General features: G+C 48.7%; 1 protein-coding gene across 1 annotated transcript in view; it reads left to right on the forward strand.

The window, feature by feature from the left end:
- IFFO2 (intermediate filament family orphan 2) overlaps nucleotides 1-22319 on the forward strand; it is a 56513-nt gene that overhangs the window by 18435 nt on the left and 15759 nt on the right. Inside the window, exons 2-3 of the mRNA XM_054294470.1 lie at nucleotides 18875-18935; nucleotides 19289-19384. Coding sequence (XP_054150445.1) covers nucleotides 18875-18935; nucleotides 19289-19384 — 157 coding nt within the window. The remainder of the gene's footprint in view (nucleotides 1-18874; nucleotides 18936-19288; nucleotides 19385-22319) is intronic.

Consider the following 22319-nt stretch of genomic DNA (forward strand, 5'->3'; position numbering starts at 1 on the left):
TTTATTCCATTTCAATAACCGAGGAGCACGGGGCAGTTTCCAAGTGTCCCCAAACAAAGGATGGATTTTGCAGCCATTATCCCGTGGCTCAGCCAGATCCCCCATTCCCAGAGATCCCATTCCCAGAGATCCCATTCCCAGATCCCCCATTCCCAGAGATCCCCCATTCCCAGAGATCCCATTCCCAGAGATCCCATTCCCAGATCCCCCATTCCCAGAGATCCCCCATTCCCAGAGATCCCATTCCCAGAGATCCCATTCCCAGATCCCCCATTCCCAGAGATCCTCATTCCCAGAGATCCCCATTCCCAGAGATCCCCATTCCCAGAGATCCCTTTCCTAGAGATCCCCATTCCCAGAGATCCCCATTCCCAGAGATCCCCCATTCCCAGATCCCCCATTCCCAGAGATCCCCATTCCCAGAGATCCCTTTCCTAGAGATCCCCATTCCCAGAGATCCCCCATTCCCAGATCCCCCATTCCCAGAGATCCCCATTCCCAGAGATCCCTTTCCTAGAGATCCCCATTCCCAGAGATCCCCCATTCCCAGATCCCCAATCCCAGATCCCCCATTCCCAGATCCCCCCTTCCAAGCACTGCTCCAGTTCTGCTGGGAGCTGCCCTGTAAACAAGGTGGGCTGGGCTGGGCCATTCTGTGCCATTCTATGCCATTCTGTGCCATGCTGTACCATGCTGTGCTGTGCCATTCTGTGCTGTGCCATTCTGTGCCATTCTGGACTGTGCCATTCTGTGCCATGCTGTGCTGTGCCATTCTGTGCTGTGCCATTCTGTGCCATTCTGGACTGTGCCATTCTGTGCCATGCTGTGCTGTGCCATTCTGTGCTATGCCATTCTGTGCCATGCTGTATCATGCTGTGCTGTGCCATTCTGTGCCATGCTCTGCTGTGCCATTCTGTACCTTGCTGGGCTGTGCCATTCTGTGCCATTCTATGCCATGCTGTGCTGTACCATTCTGGGCTGTGCCATTCTGTGCCATGCCTTGCCATACTGTGCTGTGCCATTCTGTGCCATTCTGTACCTTGCTGGGCTGTGCCATTCTATGCCATTCTGTACCATGCTATTCTGTGCCATGCTGTGCTGTACCATTCTGTGCCATTCTGTACCATGCTGTGCTGGGCTGTGCCATTCTGTGCTGTGCCATGCTGTGCTGTGCCATTCTGTACCATGCTGTGCTGTACCATGCTGTGCTGGGCTGTGCCATTCTGTGCCATGCTGTGCCATGCCATGCTGTGCTGTGCTGTCAGCACCGAGGGCTGAGCCCTCTGAAGGCACCACAATGCAGTTCCACACTCCTTCCTTCCTCCCCTTTGCCTGCCCCGGCTCTCTGAACTGCTTTTCACCTTCCCCACAAGTTCCTCCCATCAGCTCTTGGACCAGGAGAGCTGCAGATGATGAATTGTCCATTCCATGCCTTAGGATTTGGCTTTTCTGTGTTTCAGCCCCTGCACTGCTTCAGTGTAGAACTCTAAAACCCCACAGCCTGTTCTCTCAGCTGCTGCTCTCCTGTTTTATTCAGACACAACAATTCCTCTGGGCCTGAAACCCAAGGACACCCTCCAGCCTCAGGGCCCAAAAGTAAAACCAAAATTACTTGGGGGGGAGCAAACCTGGGGTAAATGACTTCATCACCTGAAGCTGTAATTGGAGCATTAACCCCTGATATGCAAATGAGGATAAAAATCTATAATTTTCTAAAAAACTTGTGCCCATTGTCCATTTGGGAGTAGCCTTGGAAGCTTCTGACTGCCCAAGGTGTATCCGTGGAAGGCCTTTAATAAATATTCACTTTTATTCTCTCAATCTTGTTTAGCCTCTGTTCTAGGCAGCCATCCCAAGGATCACATGAGTGAACTGGGATTTAAAAGCAGTGGATGGGCTTCTTCTTCCTGCCCTGCTCTTCAGGGTTGGCAGAAAAAACTCCTTCAAGGCATCCAACTCCTGCCTCTGGTTTGCTCAGGGCTGCCTGGGCCTGGCTGCCAGACCCTCACAGTGAAATTTAACCCCTGCATGCCATAGAGAGAAACACAGAGCACCTTCTCAGGAGCAGGGAATAGCTGGGTTTGGAGCTTCTGCAGGAAGTTAAAAAATATTGGCTTAAATCAATGCTTTCTTCAGGCTCAGCAGAGAATAGCTGGGTTTGGGACTTCTGCAGGAAGTTTAAAAAATACTGACTTAAATCAATGCTTTCTTCAGGCTCAGCATCTCTCTCTTCTTTGCTGAAGTTTTGTAGGAGTCCAGGATCCTCTGCAGCCTTAATGATTCTAAAGCATTGCTGCTGAGGTTTGGTAGTATGTTCTTCAAGGAGCGTGGTCATCAGTGAGTTTATTCAGCTGGATTTTCCCAGCAGTTTTTGATATTTGCCAGTGCCACAGTGTTGGGATAAAAGACCTGAATGCACCCACACTAAATCCCATGGAATTGCAGCTTGTCAAGAGGCAGAGCTGTAAAAGAAATGTAAATAAATGTGTGCTGATGTGTGTTAATGCAGGGGGTTTTCTTGGGGAGAAAATGGTTTGATCAGAGTGTGGTACAGAGACTGGTGAGGCTCTGCAAAATGGGATTTCTTCCCAGCTTTAGTTGAGTTCTGTGGAACTTCCCCTCTCCTTTCTATGCAGGGTTGGAATAAATGGGTTTTTAAGGTGCCATCCAACCCAAACCATTTTCCTTTCTCTCTGTGTTCCCCAGTTGTTCCCAGCAGTGCCCTGAGACCCCTCAGGGAGCACCAGCACAGGAGAAAGCCTTGGAAATGTGATAAATGTGATGCCATCCTCCCAAACTGGACCCAGGATGTGCCCAGTTTAAATTTGCCTTTTGCTGTTAACCAAAGTCTGTATAGAGAAAGGGAAAAAATAGTTGGCTAATTCAGTTTTTGGCAGCTCATGTGTCCCTGGGGTGCTCCAAGGCTGTCTCAAACAAATGAGGGCCAGTTTCAGAAATTGGGAGTTTAGAGTTTAAAGTTCATCACCATCTTTCCTTTTTTTCTTTTTTTTTTTTTTTTTAACTTTTTAGGGGTATCTGGCTTTGGAGAGCTTCCTCTTCTCTGTGCTGCCCATTTTCCCCTTCCCCACTGATGTTTTTGTCCAGCGTTCCCATTGATGTTTTTCTCATTGTGGGCTTGTTTGTGCTTGTTCTCTTGGCTGCTTTTCCATGATTTCCCAGGGATTTCCCTCTCCCCCAAAGCAGAGGCCCTGCAGACCTTTCCCAGGCTGCTCTTTCCCGCCAGGTTCTTTTGCTGGGAGCAGTTCTGGCTTGCTGCAGTCCCAGGAAATAGCTGGGAATGGGAGGCAGAGCTGGATAAATCCCTCTCCCCTTCCCTGGCAGCTCTGCCTCCCCAAACCTGCATTTCAGCTGTCAGAAACTGCAGCAGATCCCACTGCAGAATGATTTGTTCGTGCTTAAGAGCCATGCATTTGTTCAGGGCTTGTAAACACTGTCAGCAAGGTTTTGACAGCAGTGAAAAATGGATTTAAGTCGCTGGTGCAGAGGGAAAATAAAAACCAGTCTTGGCTCTGCCTGCAGCCTGCCAGGGGTAAAATAGAGGGGAAAAGTCATTCCCTGGGAGGCCCTGGCACAGGTTCCAGAGAGGCTGAGGATTCCTGGTCCCTGAAGTGTCCAAGGCTGGGCTGAACAGGGCTTGGAGCAGCCTGGGACAGTGGGAGGTGTCCCTGCATGGCAAAGGGATTGGAGCTGCATCGGCTCTCAGGTCCCATGTCACAGACATCTTTTCATTAAAATCCTTTCTTTAAGATTTTTTTCCCCCTTCTGAGAAGCTGAGAGGCCTCAGCAACAAAATGTGAATAATGGTTATCTGCTGCTGTGGAATGCAGCAGGTGGATCTGGGATTGGTCTTGAGTGAATTTTAGATTTACTGACCACTCACGGCAGAGCTGGGTCTCACTCTCTGCTGAGACACAGACCTTTGTTATTCGTCCTTTTCTATTCTTAGCTTAGCTAGCTTCTGAGAGCTTTCCTTCTATTCCTTTTAGCATAGTAATAATGTAATATATATCATAAAATAATAAATCAAGCCTTCTGAACATGAAGTCAACATTCTCACCTCTCTCTTCATGCTGCAACCCTTGCAAGCTCTGTGACAGTCCCTCCCAGCCCAAACCATGCTGGGATTCTGGGAAATCCAATCCAGCTTGGTCTGTTCCTTCTTGTGGCTCAGGCTGGGACAGGCTGGGCACAGATGTGCAGGGAAGAGACAGAAAGCAGAGTTCAGTTCTCATTGTGTCTCTGTTCTGTGTCCCTTATCTCATCACAAATTACAGCCTGAGCCTTTTTGCACACCTGGTGGTGCCTTATCAGCCAGAGCAGTTTGTGACTAACCCCAGATCCTCTCTCTGCAGGAAACTCTGTGTTCCTGCCATGGCACAACAGTGGGAGGTGTGATAAAATGTACTTTTAATTACATTCCAATTTCTTGAGCGTGGATATTTTATTTATAAAGACTGCACAGGCAGAGGCCTTTTGTGGTTTTGCTCCTCAGGATGGAGCAGCTCTGATTTCCTGAGCTCAGGAGCAGCACAAGGGCCAGGCTGCAGTGCACAGGTGCTGTGAGCTTCCATGAAACCTTGGGAAGGAATGAACTGAGGAATTCATATCCATGGTTCTCCTCAGGAATGTGCACTCCTGGCCATCGTGGGTAGGAGTTGTGGCTTTGGACAATCCTCATGGGTTTCACCTGGCAAACAATGTTAAAAATCATTTACAGCTGTGGAAAGGCACATCAGTGATGATAATCAGGCTGGGTTCTGCTGCCTTCAGCCTGAGCTTTCTCTCCAGGAGAGTAAGGAATGGGATTGGGAAGGGAAGAAAGAGGAATCACAGAATCACAGAAATTCTAGGCTGGAAGAGACCTGTAAGATCATCGAGTCCAACCCATGTTCTAACACCTCAACTAGATCATGGCACCAAGTGCCACATCCAGTCTTTTTTTAAACTCTTCGATGATGACTCCACCACCTCCCTGGGTAGATGATTCCAGTATTTGACCACTCTTTCTGTAAAATACCTCCTCCTTAATTCTAGCCTGTATCTCCCTTGGTGCAGCTGAAATGAACAAAACTTTTCTGTCCAGACTTCTCTTACTTGCAGAAGCTCTGGACTCTCCTGTGGAATGGCTTTGAAACCAGGACAGTGATCAGATTTTCCTTCCCTTGGCTGGGTGTGAGACTGAGCAAACCTCAATTCCCCGTCAGCAGCTCTGTGCAAGGCCAGGGGATCTCCTGGGGGTTTCCTCCCTTGTGTGGTGTCAGAACTCAGTGCATCCCTCTGAGTGTCCAGAGCTGCCAGGACCCCACTGGGGGGCTCACAGACCCTGGCACACAGCCCAGAGCACCTGTGTTGAATATTCTGATTCTCACTAACCAATCTAGTACAATATACAAATCTTACAGTATTTCTATACAGCCTATAAGAATCACTACATTACCACACTGTGTTACATTTTAAACCCTAAAAACTCCTCTTTGGGCCCCTTCTGCCAAGCTGCAGGGTCTGCTCTGACCCTTGGGCCTGTCTGCAAGCAGAGGGAATTGTTTCATCAAAAGGGGATCACCTTCAGCTGGCCATGCCGTTGTTTTCCAGTTGTTCAGTAACTGAGGGATCTCAAAGCTTGCTTTCATTTCAATCTCTCTTACAGTTTCTATATTCTCAAACTCTTTTCCCAGACACTCATTTATAAGGCTTTCCTGTTCCATGTTCCCCAGCAGCCTCGCAGAGCTCTGTGGTGCAGGGATGGCTCACACAGGAGCGGTGACTCTGCAGGGTGTCACAGCCCCCGTGGCTCCTCCTGCCCTGCTCAGAGCCCCATAATTTCCCCTCTGAAGGAATGCAGGCACAGCTGCTGCTTTTACTTGATGTTGTTGACCTGTGGTGTCATTAAAGGTGGGTTTGTTTGAACAGCCCGTGTGGGCAGGAGGAGACACAAAGGAACCTGCAGAGGATTTTTATTGTGGTTCCACTGACAGGCTGCAGCATCTGCCTCGCTGGCTGTAGTCAGGGGCTGTAATTAGGCAATGTTTTCCTGCAGAGTAACTCCTTTTCGCAATTTTCTTCACAAGGAATTGCTGTTCAAAGGTCTGCTCGCTGCTTTAAGTAGAGCCCAGCTCTGGAGTAAGGCTTTAATATTAAACCTCTGCTTTATGGGGAAACACCCCACAGGAGCAGTGCAAAGGGGGCAGGTCCTGCTCTGCAGAGATTTGGTGTCTCACCACAGAGAGTCAGGAATGAACTCTGCCATGGCTCTGGTGTTTGGGAAGTTCTGCTGGGCAGAGATTTGGTGTCCCACAGTAAAGACTCAGGGACAAACTCCCCCATGGCTCTGCTGTTTGGGAATTTTTGCTCTGCAGAGATTTGATGTCTCAGACTCAGGATAAATTCCCCCATGACTCTGATATTTGGAAAGTTCTGCTGTGCAGAGATTTAATGTCCCACAGTTAAGACTCAGGGATGAACTATCCCATGGCTCTGGTGTTTGGGGAGTTCTGCTGGGCAGAGATTTGGTGTCTCACCACAGAGAGTCAGGGACAAACGCCACCATGGCTCTGATGTTTGGGAAGTTGGGCAGAGATTTAACGACCCACAGTAAAGACTGAGGGACGAACTCTCCCATGGCCGTGATGTTTGGGAAGTTTTACTCTGCAGAGATTTGATTTCTCTGCAGAGATAGATTCAATAGATTCAGGATAAACTTCCCCATGGCTCTGATATTTGGGAAATTTTACTCTGCAGAGATTTGGTGTCTCACAGTAAAGACTGAGGGATGAACTCTCACATGGCTGTTTAGGAAGTTTTGCTCTGCAGAGATTTAATGTCCCACAGTAAAGATTCAGGGATCAACTCTCCCATGGCTGTGATGTTTAGGAAGTTCTGCTCTGCAGAGATTTGATTTCTCACAATAAGACTCAGGATAAACTTCCCCATGGCTCTGATATTTGGGAAGTTTTACTCTGCAGAGATTTGGTGTCCCACAGTAAAGATTCAGGGATGAACTCCTCCATTGCTCTGATGTTTGGGAAGTTCTGCTCTGCAGAGATTTGGCGTCTCACAGTAAAGACTGAGGGATGAACTCTCCCATGGCTCTGGTGTTTGAGAATTTTTGCTCTGCAGAGATTTGGTGTCTCACCACAGAGACTCAGGGACAAACTTCCCCATGGCTCTGATGTTTGGGAAGTTCTGCTCTGCAGAGATTTGATGTCCCACAGTAAAGACTCAGGGATAAATTCCCCCGTGGCTCTGATGTTTGGGAAGTTTTGCTCTGCAAAGATTTGATGTCTGACAATAAAGATTCAGGGATGAAATCCCCCATGGCCCTGATATTTGGGAAGTTCTGCTGTGCAGAGATTTGATTTCTCTCAGTAGGTTCAGGATAAACTTCCCCATGGCTCTGGTATTTGGGAAGTTCTGCTCAGCAGAGATTTGATGTCTCACCACAAACTCAGGGATAAACTCCACCATGGCTCTGGTGTTTGGGAATTTTTGCTCTGCAGAGATTTGGTGTCCCACAGTAAAGACTCAGGGATGAACTCCTCCATTGCTCTGATGTTTGGGAAGTTCTGCTGGGCACAGATTTGGTGTCTCACCACAAACTCAGGGGTAAACTCCTCCATGGCTCTGATTTTTGGGAAGTTCTGCTCTGCAGAGATTTGGTGTCCCACAGTAAAGACTCAGGGATGAGATCCCCCATGGCTCTGCTGTTTGGGAAGTTTTGCTCTGCAAAGATTTGATTTCTCACGATAAACTCAGGATAAACTCTCCCATGGCTCTGATGTTTGGGAAGTTCTGCTGTGCAGAGATTTAATGTCCCACAGTAAAGACTCAGGGATGAAATCCCCCATGGCTCTGATGTTTGGGAATTTCTACTCTGTAGAAATTTGATGTCTCACAATAAAGATTCAGGATGAACTCTCCCATGGCTCTAGTTTTTGAGAATTTTTGCTCTGCAGAGATTTGGTGTCTCACAATAAACTCAGGGACAAACTTCCCCATGGCTCTGATGTTTGGGAAGTTCTGCTCTGTAGAAATTTGATGTCCCACAGTAAAGTTTCAGGGATGAACTCTCCTATGGCTCTGATATTTGGTAAGTTTTGCTCGGCAGAGATTTGATTTCTCACCACAGAGACTCAGGAAAAAACTCCCCCATGGCTCTGATGTTTGGGAAGTTCTGCTGTGCAGAGATTTGATTTCTCACAATAAGACTCAGGGATAAACTCCACCATGGCTCTGATTTTTGGGATGTTTTGCTCTGCAGAGATTTGATGCCTCACAATAAAGATTCAGGGATGAAATCTCCCATATCTCTGATGTTTGGGAAGTTTACTCTGCAGAGATTTGAGTCTCACCACAAACTCAAGGACAAACTCCCCCATGGCTCTGATATTTGGGAATTTTTGCTCTGCAAAGATTTGCGTCTCACCACAGACTCAGGATAAACTCCCCCATAGCTCTGATATTTTTGAATTTTGATGCTGGCATGGTTTTTGGCAAAAGATCTTGGGTGAGAGGGTGTTGCAACAGGCAGCAACACAACTTCCCTGAGTGCTGCATCCTCTGTTGCAGCCAGGCTCTAATGGAATCAGCCCTTCCCATTCAATTAATATGTTCTCCATGGAGCCCATCAAGCAACATTTAATTTGCCTCAATGAGGTTGGGCATGTGGGATCAGCGTGATCAACGCTGGGGATAATCAGGAGCAATCCCTGTGCTGTGCAGCATCCTCAAAATGCTCATTTAGACAGAGGTAGCAATTGGGAAGGATCTAATTGGTTGGTGCAATTTTATGTTTAATTTAGTGCAAAATGAAAACTGGGAGGAAAATGGTCTTTTGGGCTAGGATTCCAAAATCAGAGAATGGTGAATTGTTCATTTATTTTGATTTTTTTTTGTTGTTTATTGGTGGTTTTAGGGTTTTTTTGGCGTGTTTTTTTGGGGCGTTTTTTATTTTTTTCTTTTGGTCTCTTGTTTTATTTAACAAGAGCCAGAAGTTTGTGGTTGCCCTGTGCCTGGCAGTGCCCAATGCCTGGCAGTGCCCAATGCCAGCTGGACAGGGCATGGAGCACCCTGGGGTGATGGAAGGTGTCCCTGCCCATGGCAGGGGGTGCAATCTTTGAGCTCCTTCCAACCCAAACCACTCTGGGATTCCATGGAAAGTAAAGAAGCCTTCAGAGAGTTCTTTATTTAAAATGAAATCCAGCGTGGGTCACACAGTGCCACGGTGGGTCACACAGTGCCAACATGGGTCACACAATGCCAATTCAGGTCACACAGTGCCAACGTGGGTCCCACAGTGCCAGTGTGGGTCCCACAGTGCCAACATGGGTCACACAGTGCCAGTGTGGGTCCCACAGTGCCAACATGGGTCACACAGTGCCAGCGTGGGTCACACAGTGCCAACGTGCGTCACTCAGTGCCAGGGTGGGTCACACAGTGCTAGTTCAGGTCACACTGTGCCAGTGTGGGTCACACAGTGCCATGTGGGTCACACAGTGCCAACATGGGTCACACAGTGCCAGTTCAGGTCACACTGTGCCAGTTCAGGTCACACAGTGCCAGTGTGGGTCACTCAGTCCCAACATGGGTCACTCAGTGCCAGTGTGGGTCACACAGTGCCAACATGGGTCACATGCTGCCAGCGTGGGTCACTCAGTGCCAGTTCAGGTCACACAGTGCCATGTGGGTCACACAGTGCCAACATGGGTCACACAATGCCAATTCAGGTCACACAGTGCCAGCGTGGGTCACTCAGTGCCAGGGTGGGTCACACAGTGCCAGGGTGGGTCACACAGTGCCAGTGTGGGTCACACGGTGCCAGCACAGCATAGGGTCAGGTGGTGCCAGCGTGGGCACAGCTTCATGCTCGGGGCTCCTGTGAGTGCCATGTGGTGCCAGCACAGAGAGGGCTTTGTGCTCAGGGTGCTGTGGGTGCCACACAGTGCCAGTGCAGGCACGGCCTCGTGTGGGCATGGCCTCACGGGGCTCCTATGAGTGCCATGTGGTGCCAGCACGGACGTGGCCTCATGTTCAGGCTCCTATGAGTGCCACCCGGTGCCATTGTGGGCACAGCCTCGTGCTCATGGGTGCCATGTGGTGCCAGCGCAGATGTGCCCTCGTGCTCAGGCTGCTGTGGGTGCCCCCCGGGCCCTGGAGCAGCCCAGCCCTGCTGTGGGAGGGTGGGAGCACCAGGCTGGTCCTGGAACGGGGCACGGCCTTGGGGGATTCGGTGCTGGGGCATCCCTGGCAGCTGTGCTGTGCCAGGGGAGGGGAGGGGCTGCTGTGCCCAGGAGAGCAGGGCTGGGGGCAGCTGGTGCCACACTGGGGTGGGCAGGGACATGCAATGGTTCTGTTCTGGGGTGCTCAATGATCTGGGGGTTGGTGTTTGGGAAACTGTTCCTGTCCCCATGGGCATTTTATGGGTACTGCTCAAACCAACGCTTCAGTTTCCCCTTGTGGACTTAAACGTGAAAGCTCTGGAGCCCTTCCCTTCCCTTCCCTTCCCTTCCCTTCCCATCCCATCCCATCCCATCCCATCCCATCCCATCCCATCCCTCTTTCTGGGGATTTTCTTCCCTCCACAACCCTACAAAAAAGGGTTTTCCTGAAGAGTTTTGCTTCTGGAATAAATCCTTTGTTATTAGTATGACTTGCTGAATGTTGTATTCCTTGAGGGAGGGATATTTTTAATGAAGGGATAATCCAGCTGATAGCATCAGCCGTCATTAACGATCAGCTGCTCTGTTTGTGCTTTTCTGCCTGGAGCAAAACCATTCTGAGGCCGGCATGTTTGTACCTGGTGCCTCCTGTGAGCACCTTGTTCCTTGGTTAAATCAACCCAGGCATCTCAGATCCCTGCAAAAGGCAATTGTTGCAGTGTGTTATAACAGCCTCTTTTGAACTCCCGGGTCCCTTCCCCAGGTGTGCCAACACCCCCCTCTCCCTTCCCCCTCGCCCCTCGCTGAGTGAGTCCTGTCAATCAGGCTCAACATTCCAGCAAGGAATGTGTGGTTGGTCAAGTTCAAAGGATGCCCCTCAGGCCTGGGGGTCGTTGGCCTGTCTGGGTGTCCCTCATCCCTTGAGACCCTGCCCCTTCCACCTGGTTGGTGCTCAGCTGTCCCCTCCCCTGCCCCTGTCCCTGAGCTTAAAAGGTGAATCAGGCCATGCGGCCGGGATTCTGTTGGAGCTGTTGCTCACGTTCAGCCCTCTGTAACCATGGAATAAACCTCTGGATTTAAACCCTCCAGCAGAATCCATCTCCTTTTCTCTTCACCATCACCTGAAGCTTTCCTCCTGAGGTAAACGGAGTTCCTAACAAGCCTGGACTCGTTGAGTGCCCAGCTGCAATCTCCAGCAAGCCAAAGGTGTCTCTGGGGTGGTACACAACAGTTGCTGCCTTTGGCCCAGCAGCGAGGGTCAGACTGGCCCAGGCACCATCTAACTGGTAATATTGGGATTCATATTCCAATAGGCAATTACTGAGCAGCTCTCTGCAAGGCAGACTTGTCTGGAGCTGATCTGCTGTTCCACAGGGGTGTTTGGGAATCTGCTGCCCTTCCCTGGTCTGTGTTCCTGAGCTGCCCATGGCACTGGGTCTCAAGGAATGAAGAGAAGTCTGTTCCTTGAGAGGGGATTTGAGGCAGTGCTGATGCCTTGGGAAGGCTGAGCTGGAACAGAGACTGGACAGAGCTAAAGAATAAAATAGGGATTTATTGAAAGGATCTCTGTCGCAGACATCTTTTATGAACAATCCTTTCTTTAGGATTTTTCCTCTTGAGAAGCTGAGAGGCCTCAGGAACAAAATGTAAACAATGGTTATCTGCTGCTGTGGAATGCAACAAGTAGATCTTTGATTAGCCCATGTTAATTGTTTCTAATTAATGGCCAATCACAGCCCAGCTGGCTTGGACAGAGAGTCCGAGCCACAAACCTTTGTTATCATTCCTTCTTATTCTATTCTTAGCCAGCCTTCTGAAGAAATCCTTTCTTCTATGCTTTTAGTAGAGTTTTAATATAATATATATCATAAAATAATAAATCAGCCTTCTGAAACATGGGGTCAGATCCTCGTCCCTTCCCTCATCCTCAGACCCCTGTGACACTGTCACAGATCTCCTCAAAGGATCCACCTTGGGCAGCACAAGAGCCCAGCCAGGGCTGCACCCAAGATGAACCAAAATGGCACAAAATGAACCCAAAATGGTCACAAAATGCATGACCGCTCACAGGGTCTCTCACTTTTATAAGTTCTGCTCCATTTGCATCTTGCCGTTCATTGCCCAATTCCAGCTTTACCCCATGCAGTCCCATCCTTGTTTTTCTCTCTCCATTCCACATTGTTTGTGCTCCTGGGCTGAGATTTGGATCATTTGTCCTTGGTCCCAGCAGAGCAGGAATTGTTTTGTCTCCCTGCTTTGTGCAGAGCTCACCGTGCCCTGATGTGAGCCCAGACCCGCACACTAAAGCAGCTCAGAATGTGAAAAATAGAAAATCTAAAACTTGAGATATCAGCACAGAATCTGAAAAATAGAAAAGCTGAACCTGAGATATCAGCACAGAATCTGAAAAATGGAAAAGCTGAACCTGAGATATCAGCACAGAATCTGAAAACCAGAAAATCTAAACCTGAGGCATCGGTGGCAAAGCGTTTTGGGGCTGGTGCCAGCTCAGAGCTCGGTGCAATTCCATGAACACCGAGGCTGGAAAAGCTGGGGAAGATTTCAGGGCTGTTATCCCGAGGTGTGTCCATCTCTTTGCAGAGCTGAGCTGTGACTCAGCTGTACAAGGGCACTGCTCGGAGCCCTGCTGATCCTGGCTGCTCCGGGGGTTTGCTTGCCCCGTGTCCTTCCCGGGCTCCCTTTGTTCTGCTCTCAGACAGCGAGGCAGGGCTGAAGGAGTGACGGAATGGCCCTGGAATGTGAGAATGTGATGTGTCACATCTGGGAAAAAAAGGGCTTCAGAGAAAAGTCAGGCTTGCCCTTTATTTGCGGCTGGATGGGACTGACACGTCCTTGGAAGGTGGGAAAGAAGGGGAAAAAAAAATAAAAAAGCCTGGCTTAGGCATGAACAAATTCATGTCGCTGAGCTTTTTTTAGAAGAAAGAACTAAAAATGTAATAAAAAGCCCCAAAGTCTGGGAGCTTTGGACGGCAGCGTTTGTGAGTCAGAAGAGGATTTTTGGATGCAGCTGGAAACCATTGCAATTGCTGCATGTGAGCCAAGAAATGAAGCGTGCTTGGGGAGCAGCAGCTCAGCCCCTGCTGCAGTGGGGAGGCTGCTGCTTTCCCAGCAGTTTGGCTGTTGCAGAATTGTGGGATCTGGGGTCTCCTGGGCTGGAAGGGACCCTCAGGGATCAGGGAGCTCCTGCTCCCCTTGTGCTGTGCAGAGCTGGAGGTGCTCCCCTTTTCCTTGGAACTGGAGGTGCTCCCCTCTCCCTTGGCATTGGAAGTGCTCCCCTCCCCTCTCCTTTGGAATTGGGGGTGCTCCTCTCTCCCTTGGAACTGGAGGTGCTCCCCTCTCCCTTGGGATTGGGGGTGCTCCCTTGGGATGGAGATGCTCCTTTGGGATGGAGGTGCTCCTCTCTCTCTTGGGATGGAAGTGCTCCCCTTTCCCTTGGGATGGAGGCAGCTCCTGGAGATTGGGGCTGCTCCCCTCTCCCTTGGAATTGGAGGTGCTCCCCTCTCCTTTGGGATGGGGGTGCTCCCCAATCCCTTGGGATGGAGGTGCACCCCTTTTCCTTGGGATGGAGGAGCTCCTGGAGATTGGAGGTTCTCCCCTCTCCCTTGGGATGGAGGTGCTCTCTTTTTCCTTGGGACGGATTTGCTCTCCTCTCCCTTGGAATTGGGGGTCTCCCCTCTCCCTTGGGATGGAGGTGCTCCCCTCCCTTGGTATTGGAGATGCTCCCCTCTCCCTTTGGAATTGTGGGTGCTCCCCTCTCTCTTGGAATTGGAGGTGCTCCCCTTTCCCTTGGAACTGGAGGTGCTCTACTCTCCTTTGGAACTGGAGGTGCTCCCCTTTCCCTTGGGATTGGAGGTGCTCCCTTAGGATGGAGGTGCTCCCCTCTCCTTTGGAATTGGGGGTGCTCCCTTGGGATGGAGATGCTCCTTTGGGATGGAGGTGCTCCCCTGTCCCTTGAGATTGGGGGTGCTCCCTTCTCCCTTGGAATTGGAGGTGCTCCCTTGGGATGGAGATGCTCCCCTCTCCTTTGGGATGGAGGTGGTCCCCTCCCTTGGGATTGGAGGTGCTCCTCTCTCCTTTGGGATGGATTTGCTCCCCTTTTCCTTGGGATTGGAGGTGCTCCCCTCTCCCTTGGAATTGGAGATGCTCCCTTGGGATGGATTTGCTTCCCTCTCCCTTTGGGATGGAGGTGCTCCTCTCTCCCCTGGAACTGGAGGTGCTCCCCAATCCCTTGGGATGGAGGTGCTCCCCAATCCCTTGGGTTGAAGGTGCTCCCCAATCCCTTGGGTTGAAGGCAGCTCCTGAGCTGTTGGGTCCCTCTGTGGCATTTTTGGGCTGCACCCCCTGGTTCTGTGTGCCAGGGAGCAGCACAGGGGCACCCACAGCCTGCTGGGGTTACAGTCTGACCTCAGATGGTAGCTGAGGAGAGAAATACTGATTAATGTAAATGACCAGGGGAATAATGGAGTGTGGTGAATAATAAAGGCAGCAGAGCCATAATTAGCATCCTCTCAGTGCCCTGGCTCCTGGATTTTGGGAATGTGCAGCAGCACAGCTGCCAAGGTCCCTTTAAAGTCGGCTGTGCTGCAGCAAACACAGGATGATCACAGAATGAGCAATCTTCTTATTGTCTCACCTCCCTGGAAGTTGAGATGCACAATTAATCCTCCTCTCCATTGTCACCCCCTGCCTGGCTGTGTCCTCTCCTCACTGGGAATATTCTCCCGAGGTTTAAGTGTGAGGGCAAAGTAAGATTGGCATTTTGAGCTGGTAAATGAGGTTAATCAGCTTGGTGGTGGGTGGGAGGAATGTGCTCTGGGGTTAAGAATTTGATGTTAATGGTTAGCAGGACCCTCCTTGCCAGACCTGTGAAAATTCCCTTCAGTCAGGCAGGAACTTTTTTAAAAAATGGTTAAAAGTTGGTTGGAACTGATTAAAAATCACCGATGGTTTTGTTGTTGCTGTAATTAAGAGAAACACAGGGATTGGGGTGTGTGGATGGTGGCACTTTCCCCTTCTCCTGAAGAAGACCCTGCTTTGGGTTTGCTGGGCAGGAATTAGGGTTGTAAATCTCTGCAAAAAGCACCAAGCAAAAAAATGGAGCTGCTGGGCTGCCTGCAGGATGGGGGAGGTTGGTCTGAGCAGGCTGGGATGTGTAATTCTGGCAGCTGGCCTGCTGGGGAGGAACTCAAATCCCTTCTCCTTGTCACACCTGTGAAAATTCCCTTCAGTCAGGCAGGAACTTTTTAAAAATCAGGTTAAAAATTGGTTGGAACTGATTAAAAATCACTGACAGTTTTATTGTGGCTGTAATTAAGAGAAACACAGGGACTGTGGGAGGGGGTATGGAAGGTGCCCCCTTTCCTCTTCCCTTGAAGAAGACACAGGTTTGGGCTTGCTGGGCAGGAATTAGGGCTGTAAACCTCTACAAAAAGCACCAAGCAAGGAAATGGAGCTGCTGGGCTGCCTGCAGGATGAGGGAGGTTGGTCTGAGCGGGCTGGGATGTGTAATTCTGGCAGCTGCCCTGGCTGGCCTGCTGGGGAGGAACTCAAATCCCTTCTGCTGCCTTTTGGCAGAGTCAGGGAAAACACAGAGGTGACGTTCTCCAAAAATCCCTCCCTGCCTCTGCAGAAGGCAGGGTGAGGAGGCAGGAATTCAGCAGGAGGGCTGCATGCAGCCAGCATCCCTCCCTCCTGCCAGCAGTTCAGCCCTTGAGAAGCAGCAGATCAATTTTTGCAGTGTCTGCTCCACTCCCATCCACCACTGGCAGCAGAGGCAGGAGGGATGATTGCCCTGGAACAGGAGAGGCAGCTCACTCATTGCCAATATAATTGCCTGCTTTAATTAATTTCACCTTCTTGCCTCTGATATTAGAAAGGCAAAGCTGCTATTTTTATAGCAATGCACATTAATTAGTACAAACCCACCCAGGGCACGGAAATCCGAGCTGCAACGTTTGGTGACAAATGCAAATTGCAGCCTAAATATTTTCCCCTGCTTGGCAGTGAATCCATGCTGGTAAAAAGATGCACAACAAGTCCTGCTCTGTAAGAGCCTAAATGAGAGATGCAGGACTCCAGGTGGGTGTCCAAAATGCAGTTTATTGTATTCAAAATGCAGTTTATTGTATCCAAGAGGTTACAGCAGTCCAGGGTCGGGGTGACAGAGCTGTGCCTACAGCTGTCAGCTCCAGCTGCAGGCAGGCCTGGACACCTTAATTTTAATTTAAACTTTAAAGTTTAATTTAAACTTAATTTTAGTTACAATCAATTATATACTTTGCTGAGCATCTTAGTACAGTAGAACCAATCTATACCTCAACTGTTATCTATAGCCCATCATAACTACTGTAATTACCATATTCATGTTACTGTTCTCCAGTCACTAAAAGTCATTAGATTATAGTCTAAGCTAGAAGTTGTTTTTCAGTTTTCTTGCAGTGGAAAATTCTGAGACCTTTTTTCTACTTGCAACATTGGCAGATTTGTTTGCCTGTGCTATCTTCCTGCTTGGTAAAAATATCTTCTTGTTTGGGGTGGGCTTATCCTTTGCTCTAAGTCATTAAAAGCCTTTCTAACTAACACACCCTCTGCCTCCTTGGTTAGCCACTAAGACTGGCTCAGCCATTCTTTTCTTCTATATCAAAACTTGCTCCTATCTCTATTCTTTCATCAGACTCAACATTTAAAAATCTTTCTGCCAAGCACACATATCTGTGAGACTTCTTTGTCAAACTTTCATCCTTCCCAGCACTCCTGCACGAGTGCAGCTCTCCCAGGCTGCTGTGCTGGATGTTCTGCCCCCCAGCAGCAGGGAAGAGTGGCTGGGGTGGGGATGTCCTCAGGGATTCCCTCCCTGCCCCAACATCCCCTGTGGTCCTTGCAGGGATGAGCTCTGTGCCCAGGTATTACAGCGACCTGATGAGGTTGCTGGGGTGAGGGAAGGATGAGAATCTTGTTTGATGATCAGAAGGCTGCATTTATTGATATATGATATATAATACATTATAACTATACTAAAAAGAATATGGAGAGAAGTTGCAGAGGCTGCTAAGCTAAGAATAGAACAGAAAAGAATCTATAACAAAGTTCTGTGTCCAGGGAATCTTCCCCCGAGCTTGCTCCTGTGATTGGCCCTTAATTGTACACGTGGAACATGAACCAATCACAGGTGCATCCTATTGCATTTCACAGCAGCTGATAATCATTGTTTACATTCTCTTTCTGGGGCCTCAGCTTCCCAGAAGATGCACAAATCCCAAAGAAAGGATTTCTATGAAAAAATGTCTGCGACACCCAGGGGCACCAGATCAGCCTCCATGGGCTCATCCTGCTTTCAGCCATCCATCCATCCCCAGTGCTCTGTGCCTTGGAAATGGGCTGAATCTCTGCATTTTGGTGGATTTAACCACTGTGTTTGCTTTGATTTCTGGCCTCACAGTTCCAGCTGAGCTCTGAGAAGTGTTGAGGTAGCAACAGTAATAATGTTGTGATGGCACGTGGAGAGTTTGGCTGCCACAAATCAAAAAGAATCCTGTTCACAGGATTCTCTTTGATTTGAGGTGTCCAAAGTTTCTTTTCCAGGAGGGTAATTCCTGTGGTCCCAACAGACAGGTAGGTCTGGGCTGGCACTGGTGCCTGTTCAAAGAGGGGCACACGCTTGGCTTTCCCTCTCCTGCCAGACTCAAACCATGCCCATGTCTGTGGGTGTGTATCAGCGTTTTTCCAGAATGTTTCCAGTTAAAATTGTCAGATTTGGGGTTTGCTATAAAGGGTTTCAGTGCTTAAAAACAGAATTAAAAAAACCCCAAACAATACAATACAATACAATACAATACAGTACAATACAATACAATACAATATGAAAATACAATATAAGATACAATACAATATAAAATACAATACAATATAAAATACAATTATAAAAATAATTGTAGGACCCCAGAACGATTTGGGTTGGCAACAGCCTCAAAGTAATTTTATTTCACTCCCTTTCATAGACCAGGCTGCTCAGAGCCCCATAATGACCTCAGCCACTTTAATTAAACAATTTCAGCTCTGTCTCCTTCCCTGGCACCCCCAGCACTTGGGGACTTGTTGAAGTGTTCTCCTGGCAGCTGGAGGGCTGAGACATGGAGATCAGTGAGGATTTGGATACAGAAGGTACAGAAACACATGGACTGAACTGGGAAATTGTAACATTTTTGATTGACATATCTTCCCTGATTCTTTCTGGACCAAAAACTTCCCACCCCGTTTGCAGCCAAATATCAAATGAACTGAAAGAAGGGAAATTTAGGCTGGAAATGAGGGAGGAATTGTTCCTGTGAGGGTGGGGTTGGCACAGGCTGCCCAGAGGCTGCCCCTGAGTCCCTGGCAGTGTCCAAGGCCAGGCTGGAACACCCTGGGACAGTGGAAGGTGATTTTTGAGGGGTTGGATCCCTGGGATGGGATCTTGGAGCTCCCTCCCAGCCCAAAGCTCTGCTGGAGGAATGCTGGTCCCAGTAAAAGTGGAGACAGCTTTGCTTCCCTCACAGACTCCCTGCTCTGTCTGAGGGAGCCCATCTGCTCTGCATTTCCAGAAACTGTCACATCTCCTCCCACAGCCATCAGAACTTGTCATTCTGAGGGGAAAAGCTGCTTTTCTCCGTAATTAACCCTTTGCACCTCTTGTCTTTCAGATGGGAAGAGGAGCTGACCAGAAGGATGAGCCTGGAATCCATGGTGGAAACCTTGAGAGAGGTGAGGTGTGGGCAGTGTGGGGGGAAAGGTGCAGGGCTTTCTGCAGCTCTCCTCATGCTGTTCAGCATTTTGTTTGTCTTTTAATTAAAAATTTGCCCTCTGGCTGGAGCAGCTGTGCTGCTGTAAAGGATAGTGCTAATGCTGGGAAGCTGGAGCAGGAAATGACGAAGTTTGTGACGAAGTTTGTGCCAAACTTTGTCACAAAGTGGGAGGAGGGAGTGGAATTTACAACAGAGGGTAACAATTAAATTCCATTAAAGAATGAAGTTCCATTCTAACCCCCTTTTTCAGCAGCCTGCTCAGCTGAGTGGGGATCAGGGCTGGGCTCTCACCCCCGGGTGTTTCCCTTGCAGGAGGCTCAGGAGGCAGAAGCTCTGCAGGAGGAGCTGAATGAGAAGATCGAGAGGCTGAAGGCAGAGCTGGTGGTGTTTAAGGGTCTGATGAGTGATGTAAGTACAGAGGGCCCTCTGAGGGAGCGTGTCCTGCACATGGCTGCACCCCCAGCCAGGTGATTAGCGAGTGCTGCTGTGTAATTAGCCAGTGCTGCTGTGTAATTAGCGATGGCTGCTGGGATCAATGCATCAGACAGATCCCCCTCCCCTGCTTCCTGTCTGGTCTGTGTGGAGATGCATTAACTGCTGCTTACCCATCACCAGGACTCTGCCCTCCCTCCCTCCCCACAGCTGCTGGGAGAAAAGGGCTGGAAAAGTCCCAGCCTGGGGAGCAGCTCCAGGAGCTGCTGGCACAGGGGCTTTGCCTGGAGCCATGCAGGAACACATCCTGTTCCAAATCCTGTTCCTAAAGGAACACATTGTGTGGAATCATGGGCTGCTTTGGGTTGGAAGGAGCTTAAAGATCATCCTGTTCCAGCCCTGGCATGGCAGGGACACCTTCCCCTGCCCCAGGCTGCTCCAGGGGTCCAGGGCTTCCCTGGGCACCTCTGCCAGGGCCTGCCCACCCTCACAGGGAGGAATAAGTGTTTCCATCTCCCTCAATGAACGATGTTCAGGTATTGGCTTTGCTTCCAGGGCTGGTTCAACCAACTCATATTTTCAGAGTTCATTAAGGGAGATGGGAAGCAGTTATTCCTCCCTGGGAGGGTTTGCAGACCCAGGCAGCCACAGCTTCCCTGGGCACCTCTGCCAGGGCCTCAGCACCCTCACAGGGAGGAATAAGTGTTTCCATCTCCCTCAATGAACTCTGAAAAGATAAATCCTGGTCAAGGTATTGGCTTTGCTTCCAGGGCTGGTTCAACCTCATGGCTTATTAAAAAAAACCAAAAAAACAAAAAAGTGTTGTTTTCTCAGGAATTTCCTCATGTCTCATTAGATACTGAGCTCTCTTCAAAGCCAGAGGATCTTTTAGGCCCTGAATGCATAAAATTCTTTTATTTAGAAGTGAGATCATGCAGGTATCTGGAAAGATAAGCCAGGTGAATATTAAAGTGCCTTTCTCAGTAAGTCTGAGGCAGTGCTGAAGCCATTTGTGTGAGGAATAAACCCTGCTACGCTGATTTATTCTGTAATTTTTGCACACAAACAGCCTTCTCCTGACTTCACAGAAACCTGCAGAACCCGCTCCCAGGTGTCACATCCATTCTCTCAGGGCCACTAGATCTGCTCATGGGAAATTTGGCAATTAGCTATGTGTCCTTGTGTGGTTAATCAGGGTGGCTGTGCTGGGTTAGAGCCTGCAGGGGCTGGGGCCCGGCTCCATTCACCAGGAGCTGCTGTGTGTGCACAGAGGGAGGTGCTGCTGCAGGCAAACATCCTCCGGGCCAGGGAAAGTGCTCTGGGCAGGCTCTGAGGGATCAGGGAGCCCAGGGAAAGCACTGGGAGTGCTTCCTCTGAGCCTCACTGGGCAAATATTTAGAATAGAGAAGTGCAGAATGTTGGCACGTGGCTCCTTCCTTCCTGCAGATAAGGATCAGCAGCTCAGCAAGTGAGATGGTGTCAGTGTTGAGAGATTTATTTTGCTCTGAGTGTCTGGAAAACACAAATCTCCAGAGGTGGTTCACAGAGGCTGGAGAAGACTCTGTGTAAAAATTAAACCAAAAAACCTCAAACTCTAAAGGTGCTTCACAGGAGCTGTAGAAGACTCTGTGTGAAAATTTAAATCAAAAAAATCTCAAACTCTAAAGGTGCTTCACGGGGGCTGGAGAAAACTTGTGTAAAGATTTAAAACAACAATATCAGACTTTAATGGTGGTTCACAGGGGCTGGAGAAGACTCTATGTAAAAAATTAAACCAAAAAACCTCAGACTGTAAAGGTGGTTCACAGGGCCTGGAGAAGTAAAAGTGTGTAAAAATTTAATCCAAAAAACCTCAAACTCTAAAGGTGCTTTACAGGAGCTGTAGAAGACTCTGTGTAAAAATTTAAATCAAAAAAATCTCAAACTCTAAAGGTGCTTCACAGGAGCTGGAGAAAACTTGTGTAAAGATTTAAAACAACAATATCAGACTTTAATGGTGGTTCACAGGGGCTAGAGAAGAGTCTGTGTAAAAATTTAATCCAAAAAACCTCAAATTCTAAAGGTGGTTCACAGGGGCTGGAGAAGACTCTATGTAAAAAATTAATCCAAAAAACCTCAAACTCTAAAGGTGGTTTACAAGGGCTGGAGAAGACAGTGTAAAAAATTAAACCAAAAAAACTCAGACTGTAAAGGTCGTTCACAAGGGCTGGAGAAGAGTATGTGTAAAAATTTAAACCAAAAAAATCCCAAACTCTAAAGGTGGTTTACAAGGGCTGGAGAAGATTGTGTAAAAAATTAAACCAAAAAACCTCAAATTCTAAAGGTGGTTCATGAGGCTGGAGAAGAGTCTGTGTAAAAATTTAAACCAAAAAAATCTCAAAATCTAAAGAGCCTGGAGAGGACTCTGTGTAAAAATTTAAAACAACAATATCAGATTTTGAAGGTGGTTCACAGGGCCTGGAGAAGATTCTGTAATAATTTAAAACTAAAAATGGTGGGGAAAAGCAAATCAAACCAACAAAAAGCCCAAAGTTTTCTCTTAGAAAGGGGATTTGTGTTTAAGAATGGTCTGCAAAGGGTTTTTGCACTTTTGTGTCCCAGGTGGAAGCATTGCTGAGGAGTGGAGCTGTCCAGGAGAGCAAGTCTCAGCTAGGATGGAAAATATGCTTTGGGTTTTTTTTGATGTTTCTCCCTTCACAAGGAGCCAGATTTCTGTCTGAGTGGGAGGATCTCAGAAATTAGAGCTACTACCAGGCAGTGTTTTTACACAGAAATTTTCATGCAGAACTTTAGCTGGGCTAGAAGCCAGGGAGTGCCAGTGAGGAGTGTTCTCTGTGCCAAGGTTTTCATGGATCTCTTTGGATCCACTCAGGATTTGCTGTCCCATGCTCTGTGTGCAGTTCCTGTGGAA

This window comes from Melozone crissalis, unplaced genomic scaffold (genome assembly GCF_028551555.1).
Source record: "Melozone crissalis strain CALT ecotype California unplaced genomic scaffold, PUWL_Pcris_2 ptg000251l_1, whole genome shotgun sequence".
Lineage (NCBI taxonomy): Eukaryota > Metazoa > Chordata > Aves > Passeriformes > Passerellidae > Melozone > Melozone crissalis.